The sequence below is a fragment of the Pelecanus crispus genome, chromosome 1 (genome assembly GCF_030463565.1).
Source record: "Pelecanus crispus isolate bPelCri1 chromosome 1, bPelCri1.pri, whole genome shotgun sequence".
In the NCBI taxonomy this organism is placed as follows: domain Eukaryota; kingdom Metazoa; phylum Chordata; class Aves; order Pelecaniformes; family Pelecanidae; genus Pelecanus; species Pelecanus crispus.
Window position 1 is genome coordinate 56,487,099 of NC_134643.1, and position 26,326 is coordinate 56,513,424.

The 26,326-nt window shown below is 41.3% G+C and overlaps 2 protein-coding genes across 2 annotated transcripts in view; both read right to left on the reverse strand.

Moving 5' to 3' along the window:
* The window catches only part of PLBD1 (phospholipase B domain containing 1), a 39,325-nt gene extending 35,600 nt beyond the window's left edge, over nucleotides 1-3,725 (reverse strand). Inside the window, exon 1 of the mRNA XM_075723952.1 lies at nucleotides 3,653-3,725. Within this exon, the coding sequence (XP_075580067.1) occupies nucleotides 3,653-3,725 (73 nt within the window). The remainder of the gene's footprint in view (nucleotides 1-3,652) is intronic.
* A 3,846-nt stretch (nucleotides 3,726-7,571) lies between these two features.
* The window catches only part of GUCY2C (guanylate cyclase 2C), a 47,074-nt gene continuing 28,319 nt past the window's right edge, over nucleotides 7,572-26,326 (reverse strand). The window contains exons 17-27 of the mRNA XM_075719943.1: nucleotides 23,051-23,183; nucleotides 21,077-21,214; nucleotides 16,728-16,816; nucleotides 15,901-15,992; nucleotides 14,123-14,281; nucleotides 12,533-12,725; nucleotides 11,967-12,141; nucleotides 10,880-10,978; nucleotides 10,026-10,120; nucleotides 9,303-9,379; nucleotides 7,572-7,746 (exon numbers count right to left, since the gene is read on the reverse strand). Of these exons, the coding sequence (XP_075576058.1) occupies nucleotides 7,572-7,746; nucleotides 9,303-9,379; nucleotides 10,026-10,120; nucleotides 10,880-10,978; nucleotides 11,967-12,141; nucleotides 12,533-12,725; nucleotides 14,123-14,281; nucleotides 15,901-15,992; nucleotides 16,728-16,816; nucleotides 21,077-21,214; nucleotides 23,051-23,183 (1,425 nt within the window). The remainder of the gene's footprint in view (nucleotides 7,747-9,302; nucleotides 9,380-10,025; nucleotides 10,121-10,879; nucleotides 10,979-11,966; nucleotides 12,142-12,532; nucleotides 12,726-14,122; nucleotides 14,282-15,900; nucleotides 15,993-16,727; nucleotides 16,817-21,076; nucleotides 21,215-23,050; nucleotides 23,184-26,326) is intronic.

Here is a 26,326-nt window from a genome sequence, read left to right on the forward strand (position 1 = left end):
AGTGAGAGGAGTGAAGCAAGATGAAAAAAGAAGAAATCAGATGCTGAAGAGGACATGAAAGAGTAGCAGTAGCTAGTAACAAAAGAACAGAATGGACAGAGAAGATGAGGAAGAAAAACAAAGAGCAGTACAGCGAGATGGCCCAAGACCATCTAACAAACACACTATTTGATAACTGCCACTAATATTTATTAAATAAATTACACCTACAAAAATAATACCTAGCATGCCTTAAGAATGCCAGTAAAATTTGTTTGGCAATACGCAACAGCTGCTTTTCCTTATGCTTTCCCAGCCATAAGTTGTTTTTAAAACTTAGATATATCTAGATAGGCTACTGGACTTTCTAATTAGAAAAATTAACAGAACTCCTTTTTCCTTGCAGATGAAAGAGCTACAAGGTTTGGGGGTGAGAATTAATATTCATATTTTTCCTTAGTCTGAGAAACAAGCTAACTCACAAGCAATGAAGCACTGGTTAGGCTGCACGTAACAAGCCAAGTTAACAACTGTGAGCATCTCCCAATAACTGGAAAACCACTGGCTTCCTTAACTACTATTTTTATCTGTATTTTACATGCTCACTTTTATCTATGGCTTTTCAAAGGTGAAGCCTTTTTCTGTAAAGGTGTTCAGATGTACTTAATAGATTCCACCTATACACTTTCCACTAAATAAGGAAGCTATCACTCTACTGTTTCACTGAAACCTACTTTTGCACAACTTAGAAACACAAAAAACCTAGCACAAAGTTGCACATCTCCTGTTTCAGTATACCCTCTCCTACAGCTAACGTTCAGTAGTAAAGATTATATTAGCACAGTATAGCTTTTAAATATTCCAGGTCAACCATAATAAGGAGCATCTGATGTTTCTGTTCAATTTTGTAATTTGATAGAACTTGTCCTATCTTCCCATTAAAAAATTTAGAACCATCCTTTTAACTGTTTAAAAAAGTTTGTATACCTCTAAAGTACAACTGAGATTTCAAAGTACAGTTATGATTGGAATCCATTACAAAACGAATGTTAAGTACTTCAGGGCTTCTTTAGAGATTAGCTTAAACCATACAAGAACTTAGCATGAAACCCAGTAATTTTCAATTAAAGGAGTAAATGCTTTCTTGTTCTGCTTGAATATAAGCTATATGCATTTTCTGTTCTACTGGCCTTAATTCATCCTATTTCCTCATACAGTTCAGGTCTAAGTAATTTTTCAATTTCCCTCTAACAGGCCTGTCATTATTTGAAGCCTAATCCCCTGATCTGTGCTTACATGAGACACACACAATATTCAGATGTGAACTATAAATTAAGAGTTTGAGCTATAAATTAAGAGTTTGAGTCTTGTATAGCTTTCATGTTCACAAGGATACTTACTAGTAAAGCTCAGCTGATGCAGAAGACTTGCCAAAACAGTTATAGGTCCCCAGTATAGGTCATCCACAGCAGAAACAAAACTAAAAATTTCACAAGTAGCTTCACTAATCTCACAGTCCCTAAATTTAAGTAATTTTTAACCAGGGAACATTCTCTGGAAACAGTTTCCAAACAGTATGATGAAGAATCTTCAAGGCATTCAAAATGCTAAAGAACAATGAACCAATTTAAGGGGAAAAAAAAAACTAGACAATTCACAGTGTTGAAGGCCAAGTTTACTCCATTAAATAGCCTAAAGGCATTTCTATTTGCTACTTAGTAGTCTTCTATCAGTACTTCAATTATGATGCGAGGAATTCATCAGGTATTAGCTGAAACTACTTTATACCTGAAAACTTCCTTTCACTCCCTCTGCATGATTCACAGTTGACCCTTCCTTCAGTCCTGCCAATATAGTACTAAAAGCTTTTGCCAGTTCAGGTAAGGTTTGAAAAGTAGGTGTCCATGAGGTAGGACCATCGACAAGATGAGGTGCTTGTTACAGTTGGACATTAAAACAACCGTTACCTTAATTTCTCCTTGTTTTGTGGCAGTTAGTAAATTAACTATGAATTTCCTAAAAGATAAGCACTGAATCCAGCCCTTAAGATCTTCAGAATTAATTGAAAGCAGCATAAGAGGGAGATATTCTCCTGCTGAGATATGCTCCCCAACAACCCTACTATTACCATCAGTACAAATGGTATCCAGATTTCTCTAATGGGAATTCTGCTCTAAATGGCTGCTGTCTGTCACCAACTTTTACTGATCCTCCAGAGGCAGCTTCACTTTCATGTACACCACACTTGCTCAGCATCTCTTAAATTCCCTCCTTTAGTGACTCCTTTCCCTATCCTTCCAGTTGCTGGTAAACCCGTTTCATACTTTGAAATGGGGAAAAAAAAAAAACAAAACCCACCAAAAACCAACCTGTGTTCATATCTGACTGGCATGTCTTTTCTAGCACATAGTTAGCTACCACAGTGTGTCCCCTACAGGTGCAATGTTTCTCAAACATACCAAGCAGAAACTCAATTTTTAAGCAGGAAGCCAAGATTCTATGGAAAACTGTGGAGCTCACCAAAATGTGTCATTATGGCATTTGCCAAATTCTGCTTGCATTCAGATCTGACTCTGAAGTTGCAACAAGAATAAAGGTCTAAAATCAGGAGACAGAAAAGCTCAAGCAGTCAACAGACGAGGATCAATAGTGTTACAAAAGTTTCACTTCTTGAATTACCCTAATCAGAGCCTTACAACTTTGACTGGAAAAGTGCATTATGCAAATATACGATGAATAACAACCGTGAGCACAAAATTAGCATAAAGTGGTGTTTGTACCATAGAAAACAATTTCACTTTTTAAGTTAATCAGATATTGGTAAATTACTTACTCTAATGGCAACACAAGTTTACCTACTCAGAAAAAAGCAGATCATGCATAGGTAGGAGTTCTGAAACGCAGACGATGACCTATACCCACTAGCTAGCACTAAAACCTCTGTTAAAGAAGCAAGTGGGCAGCATGCTGTAGGCCACAGCACCAAAACGAAATGTCCATCCTAAATGATTCCCGTGCACGCATATTACACTAAAACCCAGCACCACTGGGCGCTCAGGGCAGCTTCCCATCTGTTTAGCTCTTAGCTTGGTTCCCCTCGCCCATCCGGGAAGGGGAAAGACGTTCTACAAGCATGCAGGAATGAAGTGCCAGCACTTCAACACCCACGAGGCGGCACGGCCGAGCCTGCCCCAGCCGCCGGGCCATCAGGTGCTCCCCGAGCAAGCCCAGGAGGCAGCCGGGCCCCTCCCCGGCCTGCAGGGTCCCTCCGGGGGTGACCGGGCTTGAGCGCCGCGACGGCACCGGCACTGCCGGGGGACGAGGCCCCTCGCCGCCTCGCACCCGTTTCCAAGGCGGTATGGCGGGCCTTTCCCCGCCGGAGCCAGCCGGGGAGGAGGCGCAGCGAGGAGCAGCTGGCCAAGGCGAAGTGCGGAGGCCGGCGGGTCCCCCGGGGCGGGCCCAGGATCGCCGCGCTGCCTCCCCGGGAGCCGCGGCAGGGCCCCCGGCCGGGCTCCGCCGGCGGGACAGCCCTTCCCAATCGCCTGGCATCCCCGGGGCTGGGGGCAGCCCCGCCATCTCCCTCCCTTCCCGCCCGCCCCGGCGAGGGGTCTCCGGGGCGAGGCCCCCCTGCCGCCCCCTCAGGGCCGGCCTCCCGCCCCGCCGCTCGCCTCACCTGCTCGGCCCCCCGCCGCCGCCCACAGGAGGACGAGCCAGCAGCAGCACACGCCACCGCCGAGCCGGACCATGCTGCTGCTCCCCCGCGCCTCCTCTGGGCACCGGGAGGCGGCGGGACTTTAAGAAGTTCCCTCGCTCAGGGCAGGTCTCGCCGTTGCCCCCGCCTCCTCTGGCGCCCGCCCCGGCGCCCCGTGCTGGGGGTGGCCCTGTCGGGCGAGGGCCGCTCCCCGCGCCGGCCGCCCTCTCCCCTCCGGCTCCGGGCTGTGCCCCGGGGCAGGCCGGCGGCGGCGGCCGCTTCTCGCACCGCGCTTCCCGCCCGAAGCGTCGCGGCAGAGGCCCCGAGGCGGCTGTGTGGGGCTGCCCAGCGCGATGGCCGTGACGCCAGAAGATGCTGGGGACGGCGTTAAGTCAAGGTGGGCGGCAAGCCCAGCGCCCCGGCGTTTTTTTGACCCCGGCACTTGTTTGGAGCCCCCAAGGCCTGGCCAGGATGTGGGGTTCACTCCGGGCCGAGGTCGGGCCTCACCGCCATGCTGGCTGGCCTCGTATGGCACGAGGCGGTGAGCAGGGAGCCCCGGGCTGGCGACTGCTGGGCCACTGGCCTTGCCAAGGGAGGCGAACTGAAAAGGGGTGAAGGTTTGTCAGAAAAGGCCCCTGTAAAGCAACAGGAGTTAGGTGGTGTCTTACGAAAACAGGTGTTTTACATCAGAGGAAGAGCGGCTTTTGGGCCCGTTGCGAAGGACAACTGCTGCACGTGTCACAGCAGAAAAGCTGAGGGATGGTCCTTTTCTTAGGGTTTACAGATAGGGACAACTTCCTGGGGGGTCTTCCCGTGCCCCCGTGATTCAGACCATTTTGAGATGCTGCCTTTTCTTCTCCCCAAGTGCTGGATGTTCTACCACTGTCCTAAAACAGCCATTATTGGGACTTTGTGTTGCGGTAATTGTTTAAGATAGTTCAAATTTGATACCGGTGCCTGTAATAGCCTCATATAACGGGGTCACATGCCAACTGGTTCAGGCCAAATAGCAAGACTTGGCCTCAAGCCCAGGGTAGGAGCACTATAACACTACTGCCAGCTGCAGGGATCCTTCCATACCCATCGCTGTTTTGTTCTGGACTACTTTTCACTAAGAGATGAGGATAAAACACAGTGCTGTTACTTTTTTTTTTTTTTTTTGCCTCCCCAGTGAAAAATAACTCGTAAATGTCTAATCATGAATGGAAGCTGTGTTTGCTTTGGAGGAATATTTTCCAAAGGTTTTTTCCAAATGAGAAATTCACCTCTGTCACATGCTGCTCTCAGTTTGACTGTGTAGGTGAAGTAAAATACAAAATTATATTTTCTATAGAACTTCCTGTGTAGGATTACCACAGAAAAAAAAGTGTTTAAAACAAGATTCTCTGGGTACAAGTGATAGGCATAGGCCAGAATTGGAGGCACATGCAAACTAGGATAGAGAGCACAAATATACAATGCTGAAACAGGAAGGGAGTGCAGATGCGTGACAAAAATGAGATAGGAACAAGGGGGGGAGTCTGAATATGAACAAAGCTACAAAGCTCTTGATGTGTTATTTGGAAAGATTCACTTCCACATGCTCCCAGCCCAGGGATTCACAGATTTTTTTTGGTGTGAGTTAAGTTCAGATGAATGGTGATGGTGCAGACGATATCCTTTCCACTTGGAGAACAAAATTATATCTCACACTAGGTTTTTAATATAACATTTCACTGCTTAAAAAAACCAGGAGAGGTAAATGACTGGGCCTTCAGTGGCGGATTTCTGATGGTAGAGGGCTCTTTGATCTAACGTGATAACAAGATGCAGTGGTAAGACATTGAATCTAAGACAGATTCAAACCAGAAACCAGGAGCAAATTTTTAAAAAGGGTAGTCAAAATTGATTTTGTTGTGATGTATGGGTGACAGATATGTGCAGGGACAGAACCGTGTAGAAAACAAACCTACCAGAAGATGGGTCCATCAACTCATTGCTAAGGTAACTGTTTATTGTCAAAAAATTATATGAAATTTATGATCTGAAGAATGCAGGAAAGAGAAGGGCTACTGAAAACTAAACACTGTTTAAATTAATCAGTGTCAGCAGACATTCGCTCTAAAATAATTTGTATCTCAGAGGTGTCAAGGATGAAACCCATAAAACTCCTCTTTAAGAATAGACTTAAATCACTTCAAAGATCAGAGCAACTCTGCTTAAGGTAGTAGTAGTAGTAGTGAGCTTCTTCAGGCTTGAGGAGTCCAGCACTTGTCACTGGTTACCACTACCCTTGCTGAGCATCTCAGATACAGCAACCAGAATAGTCCAGTGGTGCCAAGAAGCACAGCAGTCGCACCCAAGAATGTAGACATAGAGACGAAGCTTGTTGATTGGCACCACAGGGCAGGAAATAGCAGACTTTATCCTTTTTTACTGTACTGGTAGTCTTTTTAATGCATACCAGTTTTAGAATACAGACATTTTTTTCTATCCTTATCCCAGTGAACACTTTCATTAGGACACAGACTGAAGAAGTATGATATAGTATTAGCGCCAGTCCAAGTTTAAGATTGATTACGTGTAATCTGAAAGCTCTGGCAGTTGGTTACATGCTATCTGCTATTTCTGTCTATATTGTGTTCCTCAGTGTAGGAATTTGCATTCATTAGGCAAGAGTATAAGCCCCACACTACCTCCTGATTTAATTTTTCCAGGAATCTTTGCACCTCAGATCTGTTTACACCTAGGTTGTTCTTTTTGTGTGTGTGTTCTTGCAAAACCAGTTTATGTTGATAAAGAAAAAACACAGGTAACTGGCTTGCTCATTTTTAACATTTTTAGGTTGTTTACTTGGACAAAAATGCTGTTCAAAACCATAAAAGAATGATTTTGCACCAAGTTTTATGGTTTGAATACTGACTGACATTTGACAATGGTGAAGGAAGTAGCTCTGCTTTGAAAGCCACCAATGCACAAGAGGCCTTTGCAAAAATTTCACTTAACTAGTTGTTTTTTCTTCATGTGAATACTGATTTTCTTTTACATGCATCACCTGTGCTTTGGTTGCTTTTTAAAGCAGTTTATAAATGTCATGGTGTCAGTTAATGAGCAAGTTATTTCAGTAAAACCTGGGTTCTGCTCGGTTGTGAAACTTCATCCAAAAGTTGAATTGAAAGTTCCTGTGGTTTAAGAAATTCAGATAGGTTTGTTTCCTTCATTTCTGTTGCACTTCTGGTTTGGGTACAGAAACAGAAGTGGAGAAAAGATATGAAAGTGTCTGGTTTCGCAAGATTTCCAGTTTCATTTTGCAGGCCCAAGAGATTCAGATAAGCTTTAGAAACAATACGACTTCTGGAGTAATCTCCCAAGGTAAATAACAGAAGTGTTGTCTCTTGAACAAAGTCAACTTGATTAAACCAAACATGTGAGACACAGGGGAAAACAACAGAAGCAGTAAAATGGCAACATATCCAGGATTTACATATGATATGTTTAATGGTATTTTCAAATATATTACAGTAAATCTTTCTTCAAATAAAAATTACAAATTAAATACAACACTTAAAAATCATGACAAATTAAGGCTTTGCTGCGAGTATTTTCAGAAGTGGATTATTGAACAGGCTATCACATTTAGAAAACTAACCAAAACAAACAAAAAACCCACTATTTTCCAGACTGAAGTGCAGATATTTTCATTTGCTTCAAATCAGGCTGCATGTGTCCTACTGAAGTCATTCAACAATTTTGATGTTACAGCGAAGAGGGGTTTGATTTACTGATAGCAGGTTGAATGGTAGAAAGGATGCTTGAAAAGGTATTTTCTTTCTCCTCTAGCTGAGAGTATAAGCCTACAGCCTTCACATGAAGTACTGCAGGGAGTTGCTGCAGCTTTTTGAGTCATACTAGACATCCAGTTTTAAAGATAAGTAGCAGAATTCTCTGTGCTGGCCAGTTGCAGGTATTCCAGGGTACCTGATCGGTAGCTAGCTACCCGTGAAGGCTCCCGTGTCTTGAACCCTTCGTTTTCTCTTTTCTGAAGGATAGTTGTTATCATCTCTGCTAAGTCATCTTGTAACCGCTGCTGATTCTCCCTGAAAGCGACAGGATGGAAAAAAACCTCAGTGTTCATGTGTTTTTAGTGATCCCCAGATCCCCAGTGGTTTTTAAAGATTTCTGTCCTATATCTTCATGATGTTAACACACAACTGATAGAAAGTGTGAGCAGAACCAAATAGGTTCTGGATTTGGGAATAGAATTCAGGATTTACATGGATTTTTTTCAGGTAGTATGGCTCACTGTCTCTGCACAGGAGATCTGTAGCTGTGTCATTATCAACCTTAAAAAAATTTCAGCACCATTTGCATGAAAAGGAAGACATGAATTAGATTAACTCCAAATCAAAATCGATTCTAGCTCTCAACACCATTACTGGTGCCAGCACTTCCACTATTCAACTTCAGGTGGCCTTCGGTAAGTTGTTGGCCTTCAGAGTTGCCACCTTTTCATAAATTTCTGCAGTGTGTCTGGCTTTTGCTGGAGTACCCCACATATGACAATTTTAAGGGGCAATTTTATCAGTCACAGCCTATATGAGGAAGCGAAAACAAAACCATCACTGACCACTGTAGTCCAGCTCAAGAGGTTCTTTCAACAGTTGAATTCCAGAAGAATTGCTAATTCAATAATTCTGATAGTCTTAACTGATCATATTAATTCAGAAAAGGAGTTCTGAGTTTACAGAAGAGTAATTTGCTGCTCAGCCCAGAGACAAACACTCGCACTTCATATAATTGCTTCAAATTGTACTGAAACACTGTCATTTCAAAGGAGATGGCAGCAAATGCCCACTTAGTGGGAGCGACTGTACGCAAGTGTTCAGAGCAGAAAGCGAGGGACTTCCACGTTTGGTGAGGTTGCAGGAAATAATGCAGTACTCGTATGCAAAATGCAGCTGGTTATCCTGACTTCAATTTTGCATAGTTTCTCAAAAACAACACTTCTGCTATTACTATATTTTATTCAATACTAATGCAAAATGATAGCTCAGTTCCAGGACATCAACCTTGTATTTTTTTTCTTGATAACTTATCTTTTATGTATTAGAAAGTAAGCTTTTGTTCAATTTTTAAAGATTTTGTGCCTGTGCAATACATTAACTTTGTCCACCTCTTCTAGCAGAATACTACTCAAAATCCTCGAGTTTCATTCCTCCTACAAATTTGCCCACAAGAGCTCACAGGCATAACATGGTATTACAGAGAGATGCACATTTAGTTGCAGTTATCCTCTCACTGTACTGTCATACACAGGTGCCACTAGGACTAAAGTTTTGGGAATATTAATATTTTTCATTTTTCTGTCCATCTCTTGCACTTACCACATCAGCAACTTGTCCTGTAAGCCTTATTTCCCTTCCAAGGAAATGAACCTGTTAAGTGCTTATATATACAAATAACCTTCAGCACACGCATAGTCCCATGTCATGAATATTTACACGTTTATATGCACATACACTGTTAAGCCTCTAACTACCGGAGGCAAGTTGAGTGGTATAAAAAAACCACAAGTGCCAGGGAGGAACAGTGAACGCTAAAGTGCAAAGACTGGGAATTTTTCTTCCCTTTTCACATATAAAGACCATCTTACACAGAAGGAGGTGTTGGGAGATTGTATTTCTTGTCCTCAGTACCCGTCAACCAGTAGGTAATCTCTGTTCCTCTGCCCTGAATATGTATGACAAAGAAGAGAAGGCACAATTTTGGGATTAGAATGCAATTTCCTGTAGTTAATTTACTTAAATAACACTGTATTGCACATTGTCATGTTTGCCTTTGCTTGTCTTCAGTAACTGATGCTTACAGCAAAGGGTTAAAAATCAGATGTGAGAAGAAGAATAATGGGGGAGATGCAGCTGCACACCCGCTCCCTTGTTCCATGACCTGAAACACACATCATGGGAGAGGTGAGCTGTGCTGCCTGCCGTCAGCTCCCAAGTACAGACATCTGCCAAGTGTAATAGACTGAAATAAATTGATTGGTAGATAGACAGTCAGATATTGGAGCATGAGCAAATTAACAATAGATTCAGCTTCCCTTCCATCAGATTAATTCACTCCACAATTTTCTGTTACAAATGGTATGTTTCATTTATTCTCCACATCTTTATGTTGCTTTAATTTATGACTTAGGGAGCTCTTAATTGCCTGCATTGTCTTTATAGGAGTGTCTTCAGTCACTAGAGACTGTGATACCAGTTGATCCGTAACCTTTGTTCCCCAGCTGTTTATTAAGTTGCGGGGTACTCAGCTATATAATACTTTTATACCATCCCTCTTCTCTGTGTTCATGCACACGCATGGTAAAGGTTACCTTCAAGTACGTTTCTCCTCTCACTTCATACTGGAATCGACAGTCTGTTCTTTTCAGGATGTTAATAGTGGAACCACTTACATGAATCCTTAAAGCTAAAAAATAAAGATGCAATGAAAGCATAATCTGGAAATGTGCCACATAATCATATTAAGTATATGTGAAAACTGGTGCTATAGCATAAGCTCCTCCAATTATTATCAACATAAATTCTAAGAGTCAAATTAAATGAGAATCAATCACTCCTGTATGAAAAATCTGACTCCACTATGTAGCATTGTATCTAGGGAGGCATAGCTGGTGCAGCCATTGATCTGAAATACAGGTGACCGTGGTATCTGTAGTATTTAGATGCCAAAAGGGAAAATAATCATTGGGAATGTCCTATACAGAGAATAGTCATGTGAAGAGACTGCACAGAAGGAAGACAAACTGGCTCTTGGCACAATTCCCTAATGGTGAAGTTGAAGGCCTAATTGCTTCAACTTAAAATGTACAGTCAGTGTATTTATACAACAGAGCTGTAATACAATTCTAGGTTGAAGTAAAATCTACCATTCACGGAGTAAAATTAAATCCCAGGCACATAGGTATCATATCTTCCAGAGGAACTCAGCCAGTGAACTAGCCTACGTACTCCCCGTTACCAGCACTGAAGCATGAACAAGGAACAATTCTTCGTTGCCCAGCAGGACAGTGAAACAATTGGTAATCAAAACAAATACGGCTTTTTAATCTTTAAAACTTTTGCGAGCTGATAATAACTTGTTCTCAGCTGAAAACAGACACTTTGGTCACAAATTAACCAATAGCCTTTGGTCCTGTTACACTGACAGCTAAAATTAAATCCTTACGCAAGCCTGTGGATTCCATCCGCGAAGCTGTGTTCACTGTATCTCCAAACAAACAATAACGAGGCATTTTTATTCCAACCACACCAGCTGCACATGGACCTAGAAATGGGATGCAGAGAATGAAAACAAGGTGGATCAAGACATGATTTGTTTGGAAGGTGTCTGACTGTTGCAGAACGGTGCAGTACCTGCTGGAGCTCTGCGTTCCTTACCGATGACAATACTCTGTACCTCACTTCCCGAAGTGTCTGGTGGTCTCCCCTTCCACTTCAAACCAAGCCTAGCTTTGTTCATCTTGCATAATCCAATAAGAGCATAAAAAGGACATGGCTGCACAGTGTGGATGGTATTTAAACACAATTTTTGTGCAGAAAAAGATACAGTTACTATCTATCCGTTTTGGAAGCAAGAGGAAAAGAAAATAAGATTCATTATGGAGGGGTGCATAGTGGTGCCTCAAAGGGTTTCCCAGTGCCTCAGTTGCTTTCACTGGTATGTTCCTCCCCTGGCAGCTGGTGTTCAGGTGGTTGTTGAAACAAACAAAAATTAAAAGATAAAATTTCCAAAGTACCTGGAAGCTATCTGCTTGAGCTGTCTGCAGTTCCCCTTTGAGAAAAATTATTTTTATGGATTAATTAAAACATTAATAAAAATCATTCTATGATTCTATGAATTCCCACATAGACTTGTCAGAACTTTTGCCTCCAAAAGCATAAAATACAGGCCTGCATTTTGTTGCTAGACAAGCATATCTGGCCATGGCTGATCTCCACTTTGGTCAGGAAGGAGCAATCTGAAAAGGCTTATTTGATACAACTGCCTTAATCACACCAGCAACAATGGCAGTTGCTCTTCCTAGCTACTGACTTAAGCTATGAATGAATGGCTATGGGCTATTTCACTACAAGGGAGCAAACCAGGGCCTTATTTACTTCTGTTGCTCTTCCTCCATTTACATTGTTTTTAACCTGATTCTTCATGAGAAGAGCACTTGCGTATGATGTACTACCAGATCTTCTATGGATATCTGTTCTGTTCAAACACAAGGCAACAATATTGTCATTGTTGATCTAGCACTACTGTGTACCAGAGTGAATTCCAATGCGAATCCAAACAGGCAGGCCCGGCAGATGTCTCAGTTCAAAAGACCCCATGAAGCTGAGGATGTCCAGAGCCATCATGGAGATGTCTACTGCATGCCGGTTGCCATTCCTCTTTGGTAAACCACTTGCCACCATATAAGCATCACCAATAGTCTCCACCTGTGGAAACAAAATTAGAACTCACTACCTGCAGACATAGCAAAATACATCTTTAGTTAAAAGCAGAAAAGTTTTATCAGATCCTCTTGTTTATGATTAAACATTTCTTCCCTGGACAGCAGGATTGATTAGTTTAAGGTAGCTAACACCTTTTTGGTATATGAGTGTTTATAAGTGTACCCAGCATTCCAGTTAATGAATCTGTGACCACCTAGTATAGGAAATTTGGTGTAAGCAGGCACGCTGAAAGCATATTGAAATCAGGTAAACTTGACCTGGTTTTCTCTTTTGTCTTTGCTTAGAAGGCAGATTCGCAAATCCACCACATCAGTTCCAATTTGATTTGTGTGTTCCCTGGTTGTTAACTGAGCAAAAGTGCAGAGCTAATTACCTTGTAAACATCATGATGGTCAAGAATGTGGTCAAAGTTCTTGTATATATCATTCAGCATATCTACCACCTCCATAGGGGTGCTGTATTTGCAGAGTGTGGTGAAGCCAACAATGTCACTGAAGTAGATAGTGACTTCTTCAAATAGCTCTGGCTCTACCAGGCCAGTCTCCTTCAAAGACTTTACTACTGGTCTGTGCAAATAGAGAAGGCAGGGAGACAGATGAGTAGTCAGTGTTTAATATTAAAGGTATTTTTTCATGCAACCCAACCACATCATTGCTTTCTGTGTCGGAAACATCAAATAGTTTGCTGAAAACTGCCACTGTAATCGCATTTTAGATGCCCATAATGCCTTTCAGTCAGGGACCTAAAAGCACTTACTAACATTAATTAATATGCTACAGCCTTACAAAATCCAAATGTGTTAATAGCCATGAGGAAACTGAGGCACAGGAAACTGAGCTTCTTGGCTAAGGTCAGAAATAGGGATATTGAGTCAAATTTAAAACTGAAATTCTGAAACTTCTGAGATGTAGACCCACATTCGACCCACACAATAACTAATAACAGACATATTTTTGTTTCCCCAGCGCAGAAGTAATTTCATCCTGATAATTACATCACCTCATCCTGATTTCAGATGAGATATCATAGTCTGATAATTTTATAGAACAAAAATTCAATACCATGGCAGTCAATATCTATTCAGAGGGACCTTCATTTTCTTGCATTGCTAAATCTAGGAAAATATCTGTTCCTAGTAGAAGTAGTAGAAGAGAATAACTGAAAGAGACCTGGAAAATTATAGGTGTTGCACAATGCTGTGTTCCATCTACAGTGAGACAATAGTAGATTGATAGGAACAACAAAGAGTGGAAGGAAACGCAGATTCCTTGTCGCATAGTCTACACAGCCATATAATTTCAAATTTTTCCCAAAACTGGATTGAACAGTCACTTTTTTTTTTAAGATGAGTCATAAAATCAATACTCTGACTATGTAAATACCCTTGAAACTAGTAGTGACACACCAGGATAGTTTTACTATTCCAAATGTATGCAATACCAAAATTACTGGTATTACCAATATCATAATATCAATAATACTTGTCCTATACCATACTCTGAAGCATCCATCTAGCCCAGTCTGGCTCAGCATGGCCCAGCCCACCTCAGCCCCTCTGTTGCATTGCTAAACCCCAGCCTGAAGTTGGACTGCACTCCTGCTCTCCAGCTGGAGACACTCCTTCTACCTAGCAAGGTGCTGGAGCAGAAAAGAGCTCTGTGATGTGGGGTCACTGTAGATCTATGTGTTCCCAGGAAGGCAGTGAAAGAGATGTTTGTGCTGGAAAGAACGATCCTGTGCATGAAGAGAGGTTGAGGAAGATAATGGGTCCCAGTACCATCTTGGCATGAAACTCCACCATAGGGTGGAGACCTCAGGGACAGCATCTTCTTCTTTCCTCCCTAGCAAGATCAGATTAGAGGGGAAGGAAATAGAAGATTAATATTAATCCCAACCCCCACTCTCCAAGAATCAGGTGGTATATGTAAATAAAATGCCAGTGAAAATCCTCCTGGCCAGTTACCTTGGAAGTAACATGAAATTAAGCCTGTCTGCTCTGTCTCGCTCTGCTTTGTATAGCTCTGTCCTTTCCTCCACCAGGTGCTCCAGGTTCCGGGAATACAGCTGTAGACGCCGTATCAGGGTATCCATGTAGCTTTCATTGGTCTGGCCATGGTAGTTACTGCAAATAACAGAAATACACAGGAGACAACAAGAAAGGTTGATTGAAGCACATTGTTGAGAGAGGCAAAAAAGAGGCAAAAAAAGAGCAACCAAAAACTTCTCCAGTGTTTGATTTCCATGTAGTTAGAATGCAAAGTGCCTCAAGAGCATCATTCTTTTTCTTGCTTGGAGGGCTTATGTATATGAATTGAAAGTCTGTGATCCACACTTGTCACTTGGAGCTGGTAATTCTTAAAGCACCCTTAAATCACCTAGCCCTGCTAATATTGTCAACTGCAGGTTACCTTGGGTAATTCATGAACATTCATTTGTAAAAAGTAACTGACAAGCTCAGATCCTGAGAGGAAGCTAAAGATAGGTAGAAAATTGCATATAACATTTAGATGGGGACTTTAGCCAGAAGGATTAAGACAATTTGGGGCTGTATGTGTAGAAGACAGAACAATTCAATGGAACAATTAGCAGCCCCTGGGCTAGTTTTGCTGACAAGATCGTGCGGACTCAAGCCTGCTAACTCCTGGAAGCAGAAGTATGGTAACATGAGCCACTCATAACCCCTGTTTGTCTGGGCAGCGTGCACTCGCCAAAGCAGTCTGAAAGTAGATGGGGCCAGGCTGACTGGAAGAGTCAGATTAGTATTGTACCCAACTGGACTTGAAAACCACTCTTACTTTAAACAAATCTTTATGTCAGGGATGCACCATCTTAGACCGCCCATGAGGAGAACATGGTATTGCATGCGGCAAGAGGCAACCTCTTTGCTTTTGTAGGATGGAGGCTTAGGAGCTGAACCAGGACGGCTTTCTATTCAGCTGCAGCAAGATTATTCAACTGATACATTCAGTTATGCGTAGTGCAGTTGTCCTTCTGCCCATGTAAAGTGTAAAATTATGTGAGTACAGTTGGGGTTTGTTGATGAGGAGAGCTTTAAAAACTGGGGAGCAATCTCCCAAGAGAAGTGATTAAAAGCTCACTATTTGGACATGGAAATAATTAATTCAGACCAAACTCTGTAGGAACAATGCAGCATTGGCCAGGTGAAAGGCCTATATAACCCCACAGGGCTTATCCAGCTATGGCCCTTATTAGCCCACAACTTTATACCAACAAAACTCTGTAATTAATATTTCTGGTGAGTTACAACCCAACACTTCTAGCGAGCTTAATTTGGGACCATCCAAACTCATTTATGGCACAACCCAGCTCATCCAAACTTTCTAATCATCCTCCAAACATTTATGTGCATTCATTTCCCGAAACTTAGACGACATGAGTCACTAACTCTTGACTAGACACAGGGGGTAAATTACTTGAATGGTTTAAATCTCTAATTATCCAGCTTGCTACTTTCACAATGTACCAATCTGAGGTATGGTGATGGTCTTACCCTCACTCAGCTAATACATGCATAGATGCTCATGTACACATATATATATATATACATGCATGTGCTCGCCTACTTTTCTGCCAAAGAATAAAAGAGGATCTAAGTGAAGACACTCAGTTTTTCTGCTGACTGAATCATAATCACATCAGCATACATACTTAAAAATAGGAGCTTTCTAACACTTAGGAGGAGTTTGAAGTGTCTTAAAAAACGGAGCCCCTGCTGCTCACCTGAATATTTTAGCCAGAGTACTCTCAATTTTCTTAAAGTCAGGCCTTTTCTCTGGATCTTCCTCCCAGCAGCTCTTCACTAGTGTATACACCTTCAAACAAAAATTTAAGGAAAGTCCATCTGAGTAATGGATATAGAAGGATAATGGTGCTAAACAGCACTAGTTCATTAAGGAATTTCCGGTTACTCTTGACCAGCAACATATTAAAATGTGTGACTAACTGTTTTGAATCTATGGTTAGGACACTCATTACAAGCATCTTAAACTTAACTCTGTGGTGACTAGTGACATGATCTTAACTTAAATTTGCAGTACATAAATGAAAGGCAAGTAAATGGATCCAGTCTTGGAGCTGGTGCCAGATACAGTTATTGACATGGAGGTAAATGCTGTGGTAATTGTATTTCCAATATCCTGAGTTGGGGATTTTTCTGAAACTGGTGATTCAGCCAAAAAGAATGGAGTTCATTGCTGATTATGTGGATGTCTACAATACAGCCATTTTCACCTGAGCAAGAAGCTTTAGGGGCTATATAATAGTGGAGAGAGGTATTTTGGAGGTGTGATTCATCCCATCTTAAAGATATATAAAATAGGTCAGAAGACTGGCACCATATAAGCATCCATTTCTTTCCAGTGAAATATTTTTCATGAGTTGTATTTCATTTCACTGGTTAACAACTATAGAATACCATTTTTTCCCATGAGGTTAGGGCATTTGGCATAAAATGTGCATAGCTTTCATCCTCCCATGATCATGAGCTCTAGTTTGGCCAGGACTTTTGCCCTTCACCCAGAAAATGGCTTAGTTAATTATTAGCTTACTTCCATCTCCCTTTCTCCCACTGTTTCCAGGTTCAGGTCTGGTCGGAACGGCTTCACTCCTTTGCCACTCTCCACTCTGTAAAGTTTCTCTAACACAGGAAAAAGATGCAAAGTTTTAAACAAAAAAACGTAGGAAGGACATTCTTTGTGGATAGTGTCCTATGATGTTACGAGTTACTGTATAAACAGAAGCCTTGAAGACAGTTCCCTCATTTTGATGTGAATTTCAACTTTGGAGCTTTTCTAAATATATGGCACAAGACCAAAACAGGCTGGCTTGAAGGCCCCTGAAAGCAAAATGAATAGGAATGTACATGAGTATTTATTGGTCACGGTAGACATGGTTATGGCATCTTCCCAAATGAACGTTAGGCATTATTAGTGTGCCTCTCAGCATGAAGTATAGCTATAGTAAAAAACAATGTGAAAAGCCTATTGCGACTTGATCAAAAGTGTGGAGATAAACAACTCTCATCAGAGCAGTTCAAGTCATCCTGCAGATGCTCGGCTTCCTTAAAACTAGGCTATTAATGTATGTGGTTTAAAAACATTGCATTTGTTAGCTCATTTGTACTCTTATTCATGAAATCCGTTCTATGAAAGTTATTTGGATTCTGAATATATCAGAATGCAGGCTGTGTTTGCACAACTTGATTTAAGCACAGTAAGTGAGAGCTAAAGCAAAAATCTCTCTCTCTGTCCTTGTCCTCCAGACCTTCAAGAGTTCCAAAGGGAGGGAGTTAAAAAAGAGAAGCAATTTTTTACCTCTGGGGGAGAGAAAGAGAAACAGAATGGTATCTGTGAACAAGCATGAAACACATTTATTAATAATGTCTGTTTATATTTGTGAGACAATTTTACTGAAGGAAGCACATAATGAGATGAGGAAGGTTTGTAATCATGATGGTATGTGCAAGTCTAGAGCAGCTAGGGATGCCTAAGCATTCCTAGTGTGCATGATCACCCTAAAAAGATGCAGTAGCTTCCAGCTTTGTGGTGTAGAAATTACGGACTAGAGAAGGAGCAGGAGACTTAAGTCTCCCAAATGCTATGGAGTGGAGAGACTGCTAAGAAGTCTACTGTGGGCTAGGAGACAGAAGAATCTGTGTAAGTCTCATGTATGCAAGAGAAATGTGTTGGATTTCCATGCTGCGCACACACCTGAGAGCGGAAGTAACAGCAACTATTAGCAACACTGCAATTAGCTGGTGACAGAAAGTAGTGGAACAGGGAGGCAGCTTGAATTGAGCATTGGTACGTGACAAGATTTCACAGTCTTGAGCAGTGAATGAGGTGTTTCTGCAGAAGAGTGGAGCAACCAGCTGGCCTAACAGCTGTCTCGCAGAGAAGTCAGTGAAGAGGACTGTGACCTAGTTACTTCTATACATTAGAAATCCAGTTCTGTATGCCTGTCATCTTTGTGGGACTTCTTTTCTCTCATTTATAGCAATATTATTGTATGTTAAGTTGATGGACACATATTTTCAGGTTGACAAAATTGGCTCACTGACTACATGGAAGTTGAGTTTAATTTTCCTAAGTTGGTGGATGGAAGCTAGGTACAGGGTTTTTTAGACAACTCTTTTGAAGTCTGAACACAGCCCTTGCTGCTGCCAATGAAGTCCTGGAGAAGCAGTTATATCAGTTGTCCTGAAATATCACTAACATGTCTTATAACTTGCAGAGATTAACTTCTGATAGCGTAACCATTGAAAGATTTTTCTGCAGGAGACTTAAAAACCACATGAATCTAACATGCAACAGGGACATTTCTTTGCCCATTAACATTGACTCTAATTTGGTATTCTTTTCCTTCTTTTTATCTTAGATATTTGTAAATTAATGGTCACCCCACATTTGAGCTACTATCTTCCAAAGTTGATGCCACAAACAAAATTCAAAGGCGTTTCAATAAGTATAATACACCCTCTTCCTGTCTTATCTTGGCTAATGAATGCATCCAGACATTTAAATGAGGAGCCACTTTAGCAATATATAATAATACTCATTCCTTTCTGTTACATGAAATTTGATGAACTGCTGAAACTAGGCTGAAAACATTTACTCAAATTGCATAATCAAAAATCAAGAATAATACCAGAAGCCGTTAGATCAGCTATATGTATCTTAGGCATCTACTAATGCTTTCAGGGAAAAAGCTTTGGGGAGAAAACAATCTCCTCAATGAACAGAAAACTTAAAATTTCAACTGAAGTTTACAAAGCAGATTTTTTTTTTAAGTTACTCTGAATCCAGACTTACCAAACACGCTTAAGGCCCAGTTATTGCTGTCTTACTAAACATGCTGATATGTGTGACCATCTCCAGCAATAGCACCTAGAGGTGCTATCCTGGGCTGCATCAAATGAAGCATGGCCAGCAGGTCGAGGGAGGTGATTCTGCCCCTCTGCTCTACTCTGCTCTGGTGAGACCTCACCTGGAGTACTGCGTCCAGCTCTGGGGCCCTCAGCACAAGAAGGATACGGACCTGTTAGAGTGTGTCCAGAGGAGGGCCAAAAAAATGATCCGAGGGCTGGAGCACCTCTCCTGCAAGGACAGGCTGAGAGAGTTGGGATTGTTCAGCCTGGAGAAGAGAAGGCTGCAAGGAGACCTTATTGCGGCCTTTCAGTACTTAAAGGGGGCCTATAGGAAGGATGGGGACAATCTTTTTAGCAAGGCCTGTTGTGACAGGACAAGGAATAATGGATTTAAACTAAAGAAGAATGTATTTAGAATGGATATAAGGAAGAAATTTTTTACACTGAGGGTGGTCAAGCACTGGGAACAGGTTGCCCAGAGAGGTGGTAGAGGCCCCATCCCTGGCAACATTCAAGGTCAGGTTGGATGGGGCTCTGAGCAACCTGATCTGGTTAAAGCTGTCCCTGCTCACTGCAGGGGGGTTGGGCTAGATGACCTCTAAAGGTCCCTTCCAACCCAAAGCATTCTATGATTCTATGAAAAATTCTTTTAGTTGGATGGATTAACCTAATGCTATTTGAAAGGGCCAGTCTTTCTAAAATGACAAAATGCAGTGTTAAGAAACACGTCAAAGTTAAAACAAGGAACCAGACTGTGACTATGACAGCCAGGGTCAAACACAGAGCAGTGAGGATGCCACCACATCTCAGAAGAGCCCAGAAAGTCTGAGGCTAATTTAATGACCATTAACTTAACACAGAAAGAGTGTAACTGCAGAACAAACAGTTAAAATAATGTAGTTTGCTATGGATTTGCTTTGCAAGTCAAAATGAGCAAGGAAGAGCATTGTTCTTTCCTTTATCTATTTTGGCGATATTTGTAAAATCCTTGCATTCATGAGGATTGTGCCCACCTTCTTCCCAAGAAAAAGGAATAGAAAGATTTTTATTTTCTCTGCCTTATCTAAAGCATGGAGTCCTGAAGAGTTTGCTTGAAGGGAAACAGGCATTTCTAATCTCTTTTAGGTCCACATTTATATTAAAGAGTTGATGATGTGAAATGATGTGTTTCCCCAAATATGAACACAGATTTGTGATAATGTAGGATGATGAATGTGCCCCAGAAGTTATTCTCAAATGTAACTCAGGAAAAGAGCTATTAGGCTGTCCAGCTGCTACTCTAGATGTTTTAACAAATGTGAGGCGGATCTATCAGAATGACTCAGAGGTAAAGGCAATGTCTAAACTTGTTGTTAGTAACTGTCACTAGGAAAATCCCAAACCCACACATGCTTTTATGCCAGTTCTAATATATAATAATGCCTGGATTCTGGGAACTGGGATTGACTGGGCTGCTAGCCACTCAAATCAATGTCACAAAATGCACAAAATAGGGTTTAATGAATGTATTACAGGAGGAGATGCTTTTTCTGACAGAAGTTAAATGGCTAAAGTTGATTTTGACAGGCTTGAATAAAGTCTGAATTGCCAGTTTTTAAATGCCAACTGTTCTTGTGTCATGCTGCTGAGTTTTTGTTGTTCTCTGTTGACATTACTGATTTATGATGCCTAATATGAGTGAATTATTATATGCTGTGCACAATTCATAATGGAAAATCCTTTGTGGCCTTTAAATATTACAGTAAGTCTGGACAGCACTGTATAATGTTAACTTCTGTAATGCTGTGGCCAAGGTGAGGGGGGAGGAGAAAGGGCAAGAAAACTCAATGCAAACTATACTTACAGAAAGAATAAGGACACTTGCCCCCACAGTGAGATCCTTCAAACAGGCTCTTCATTCATCACACAGTGAAAGAAGAGGCAGTTCAAGCAGCTATCAGAGACAGTGCCTTTCACAATACGTGGGGAATGGGCTAGTTACAGCTACACCATCCCGGAAGGCTGCAATGGAGGAGAAATTTGTGGATTTACCTTTGTTGTCCCAGCAGTGTCCAGTGTAGAAGGTCTCCCTGCGTAGGATTATTTCTTGGGCAATGATCCCGTAGCTGTACACATCACCCTTCTGAGATACATCAGCATGACGGAGATGCTCAGGAGCTGTCCACAGGTCTGAAGATCCCAGATGACAACGGGGGATGAGGTAAAGGGGGAAGGGAGAGAAGCAGTTGAAAAAGTGTGATCCTTCTCAGAGCATCCATTGGCTATAGTGATATTTCCTTCTACTCTTTCCATATCAAAAACTGGTACTGTTTACTGTTTATTTCCTACTTTAGCATTTTTCTTGAGAAGCTGACATCAATACAAGTTAGATAAACCTCTGATGTTGTAGTTTTCAATCGTCTGGGATTTGCTGACCCTGCTAGTTTCCACTGTAGATGCAGACCTTCACACCTCCAGAAAAGTTATAGTTATTGGCAATGAACTTGCTTTTCTTGGCTAAATTTCATGGGCTTCTTAGAAATAGCCTATGCATCTGCATAAGACCAAGGAATGCCAGTGCTATAAAAAAAAAAAGCTGAGCCATACATTATTGAGCTAGATTCATGGACTTTGTTCTACAAGATATTGGATGAGAAGACTGTAATATTTCCCAGTGGCCTTGATATCATGGATCTATTGAAATAATTCTCAAGTGCTTTTGAGCCTGACATAATATTACCTGCTCATAACCATTTTTTTTCTACAGAAATTATTAATCTGTATTTCTAGTGCAACAAGCACCATTGTACCTCAAAACCAGAATGCTGCCATGGTATGAGAGTTTGTTATGACATGCTGGTTATGTGTCGTAACAGTGACCTGAACACAGTGACCCTGAAGACTGTTATGATATCAGGCTGTAACTTCCAGCCACAATGAATCTGTAGATCTCTTGTAAAACAGTAAGTTTTCTTCAAGGAAAGAAATCTAGTAGCCAGAAATTTGGAGGCTGTTTATTAAAGCATTTATCTTTTGAGAAATGAAAGAAGAGAAATACATTACAATGCGATAATAATATAAATTTAAATATGAAATTTGTAAAATGAAGAATGAATAGAGCATTTACATTCAGTGCATTTTTCTTACTCTTTTTTTATGTTCTCATTGCTACTCTTGAGCTTGTTTGTGCCTGAATGTAAAAATTTTCTCTCAACCCAGTGGCAACCACAGTTTCTTCTCAGATGATATACTACAGTTATGGCACAGTGCTGTGTTTATTATACCCCAAGCTCTACTATACATATTCAGATGACATAATTTCAGATGGGCTCGTCTTTTCACTCAAGGTCAAGTAAGAGGGAAAAGATGAGTAGGAAGGAGTGTCCTATTTTACAGAAATGTCTTATGAATATGAGATGAATAGAAAATGTAAAGAAAAGCTGTTCAAATTATTCCAATCTGATTGAACACATATTGCTAGATTCCTACCTAAGGAAAGAAAAACATTAAGGTTATCATTGCGTATCATTACAGATATTTTTAGGGATGATCAGAGTTACAAGTGTTAATGTTTAAATTAAATCACAGAGCACTGTGGTAACATGTGCATCTGATCAATGATGAGATCATGTGGTACTTCTTTTTTCCTTCACACAATTTCAGCATTAGTGATGAAGAGAGCTGTTTGCCTGAAGGCCTTGGATGCTGAAAATGTTTCTTGCATCTCAGCCACATGTGAAATCTCTGTTTTCTAAACTGTAAGTTGAAAATTCATCTTTCCTCTCCTTCTTACCTAGACTGCCTAATTTCTTTCTCTACCTGCTAATAATTCTCTTTCATTTTGTTGAGACAGTGTTTCCAGATATCATTTGTATGATGGCTGCTACATGAAACAAAATCAAATTGTGTATTTTGTATTGTGTACAGGATGTAATTAGGTCCTAGTGGACTATGAATATAAGAAAATTCCATTGGGTTGGAAACCATGAAAGAGAGTCAGAGAGTCCAATTGGGTACAGTTTTTACCTTTCCTTGGAGGCAGAATTGAATTACAGCCAAAATCAGTGATCTTCACTACCATGCGGTTATCTACTACACAGTTTGTGGATTTGAGTCGACCATGGACTTCAGTTTTGCTTGAGTGCAGGTAAGACATCCCCTGTGGTTGATAATAAAAGAGAAAGAAAGCAAGACTATGTGTGAGATAGTCAGCTGTTACCAGACTCAACAAGAATGTGAAGTATTAGTCTAATATCTGTCCAAGTAATTAAATGGCCTTCCTCAGCAATGGATATGCATAAATCACAATTTCCTGTCATGGAGGGAAACAAATATTATTTTACAGAGGAGACTTTCCAAGGTGACAGGAACAGTCAATGTTAAGAAATAAGGAGATGGATCATTAGAAGCATCATGTCATAGAACACCATCCTTCCTCTTAGTTAACAAAACTCTGACATAGCATCTTGGGTTTTGATAAGATTAGAATACAATTAAGCAATTAGGAAAATGTATTTCCTCCCACAGAAGTTTTGCTTTCACTTGCAATAAATGCTTTTTTGCTAGATTTAGTATGGATTTGTTGGAATGTCACACAAAAAAAAGTGCTTCCAACTACATGTTCATCCAATGGACACCATAGGTGTGAGAGGAATTGCTCTTTATGTCTGTATCATCTTTGAAGATTACCACACACCAGAGACTTCATTCAGAAACATTGCAGCAGATCCTCTCTGCAAAGCAGAGGGCTAAAGAGGGGTCAATGCAGAGAGTGTTTGATGATGGACTAAGGCTTATGTAAGGCAGGGGATTAGATTAGACAATCATGAAGGTCTCTTCTGACCTGACTGATTATGGTTTTCTCTGTACTAGTCAATAAATATCAGCTATCCATGAGCTAAACTCAGAAGTGGGCACCATGAGGACTGGCTGATGCCATTTCAGCTATGTTTCCTGAGATTCAGATTCTCGACTCACAACACACACAGGTGTACAAAGGTGTGTATTTTGCCCCTTTTCACTCACCACCTCTGAATTTATCTCATTTAGTCTAAGACACTCAAATATGGTGCAATACATGAGAAGGGGCCAGCACTGAGGCATAGCAGGAAAAGATCATTAATAAGTGGGCGTAAACTGAAGAAGGGAGGAGGTATGCTAATTTGCGCCCTCTTGCTATTATTTATTCTGTTTCATATATCTCTTCTAAACTACTTAAGCTCACACCTACTGATAGCCTACTGCTGGTTGTTTTTCTTCCTTTAGTCCTCTTTTCTGTAGCTCAGTATATGAAGCACTTCTGTGGAAGCCAGAACAGGTACATCGTATCTGTTTAGTTTCTTCTCTGAATGGTCTTCCACTTAGACTCCTACTTGTATAGCTCATCCTCTTGTATGATAACTGGTAGCTAGACTTTAATCAGAGCTACATAGCGCATGTGGTCATGAATACACTGTATGACATGCTGGGTTTTCTCTCCTTTGGTACCCGTATTTGGGAATGGACCAGCAAATGCTACAAGAGATCACCGAGACATGAGCTGAGTTTTGGGCACAGTAGATGTATGTCTGAGACACAAGCCACCTGCAAGAGATGCAATCCCTGGAGAATGTTGTTGGACTGGTTATCCTGGGCCTATCTAGACCATGCCAAAATTTACAGAGACTGTGTGCACAGTATATCCAAGGAATATATTTCTTGATTAAGCAGCTTTTATCATGCAGCCCTGATGACACTATCCAGGATGTTTTGCCTGCTTTTGTTCCTATTTCCTCCAGCTGTGCCTTCTTCCAGCACCTGCTCTCATCAGCCAGGAAATATACCCATTGCTACAGCAGAATTCCTAATCGGTTTCAGCATCAAATGGCAGGCAAAAGTAATTTTTATTTCCTTATACTAGGGCTTTCTTGTTAACAATTTCTGGAGGCAGAAGTCTTATCGATGTGCCTGATAAAATTTTCCTCTTTCCTTCCAAATATCCTATGCACCTACCTGAAAACACAGAACCTATTAAGAACCCATGATGAGATTTTCAAAATTTATGACTTTCAGTGCAGTACTCCTAAATCCTTGAGGCATTCTTGTAACCTCTGCTCTGAAGCTCTGAACCTTTAGTTCTGACTGAGAATCCTTTCCCTGACAGTGCAAGAATATTACAATCCCTTGCACAATATCCTGCAGCAGCCCTTTATTTAATAAATAGTGTTGCAACAACAGTGTATGCACTAAAATCTGCAAGGCTTGATTACTGCAATTCCTTCTTAGCAGACCTTTCATGAGAGCTCTTTGGTCACATGTAACCAAATCCATGTAGCTACAGGTGATGCCATCAGACCTAGAGACAGCAAAGATAGAAAAGAAAAAAAAAGTAAATGGAGCAGATTTAGGGTTTCCCCTTTGCCTACCCCACCTCCTCTAGTGGACTAGGGGATGCTCTAGGAATAGTCACTGCTTGGCTAGCTGTACCAGGGAATAGAATTGATACAACCTCCTCTGTTCCGAAACACTGATGCAGCAGCTTCTGTGCCAGATGAAGAGTAGGTGAAGTATGAGGACTGTTTGGGCAATGGTAAAAGCGGGGTGTAGGAAAGTGGTGGTGTGGAGAGGGAGGAGCATATCAAAAGGAAGGCAGAGGAACTGCAGGAACTAGTCATAGGGATTTTAACATCCTGGAGGGCTGGGGCTGGGCATGAAAAGGGCAGATGCTGGGGTGAGAGGAACTGGAGCTGAAGGGCTATGAAGTGACTTATGTAAAGCAAGAAGCATTCAAGTAAAAATAGACAGGGTGCCTGGAGGTTGGGAAGCTGTGGTTTGGGAAAAGCAATACAAGAATGGAAATATCTAGGTCCCAGAGGCTCCACCACAGCTCAGGTCAAGCAATAGGAGAGACTTGCAGATCATCCAAATGACAGTAAGTTTCCTGATATTCCTAGGTACATCCAAGTTTTCAGGAAGATTTTGTGAACCATCTCTACTAACATAGCTAATAATGCTCAGGAGTCATTCCACAGAACAGATGCTGTGTGCCGCCTATCCTCAGACTCCATGTCCCATCCCCATTACCAATGGTGTAGTGAACGACTGGTTGTGAAGTCCTGGTCCCAGTGCAGTCACTTGGGCATTTGGTCGCTCCCTTCAGAGGGATGGGATTTCTCTCTCCTTCTCATAAACAGAGCCAGTACTAATCCCTATTTTCTTGGGAAACATCTGAAGGTGAACTGCAAAGGGTTAAAAAATATCATGCTTTTTATATGCTATAAGGAGGAATGGAAACTCCACTGCTGCTATTTAAAATAAAACTTA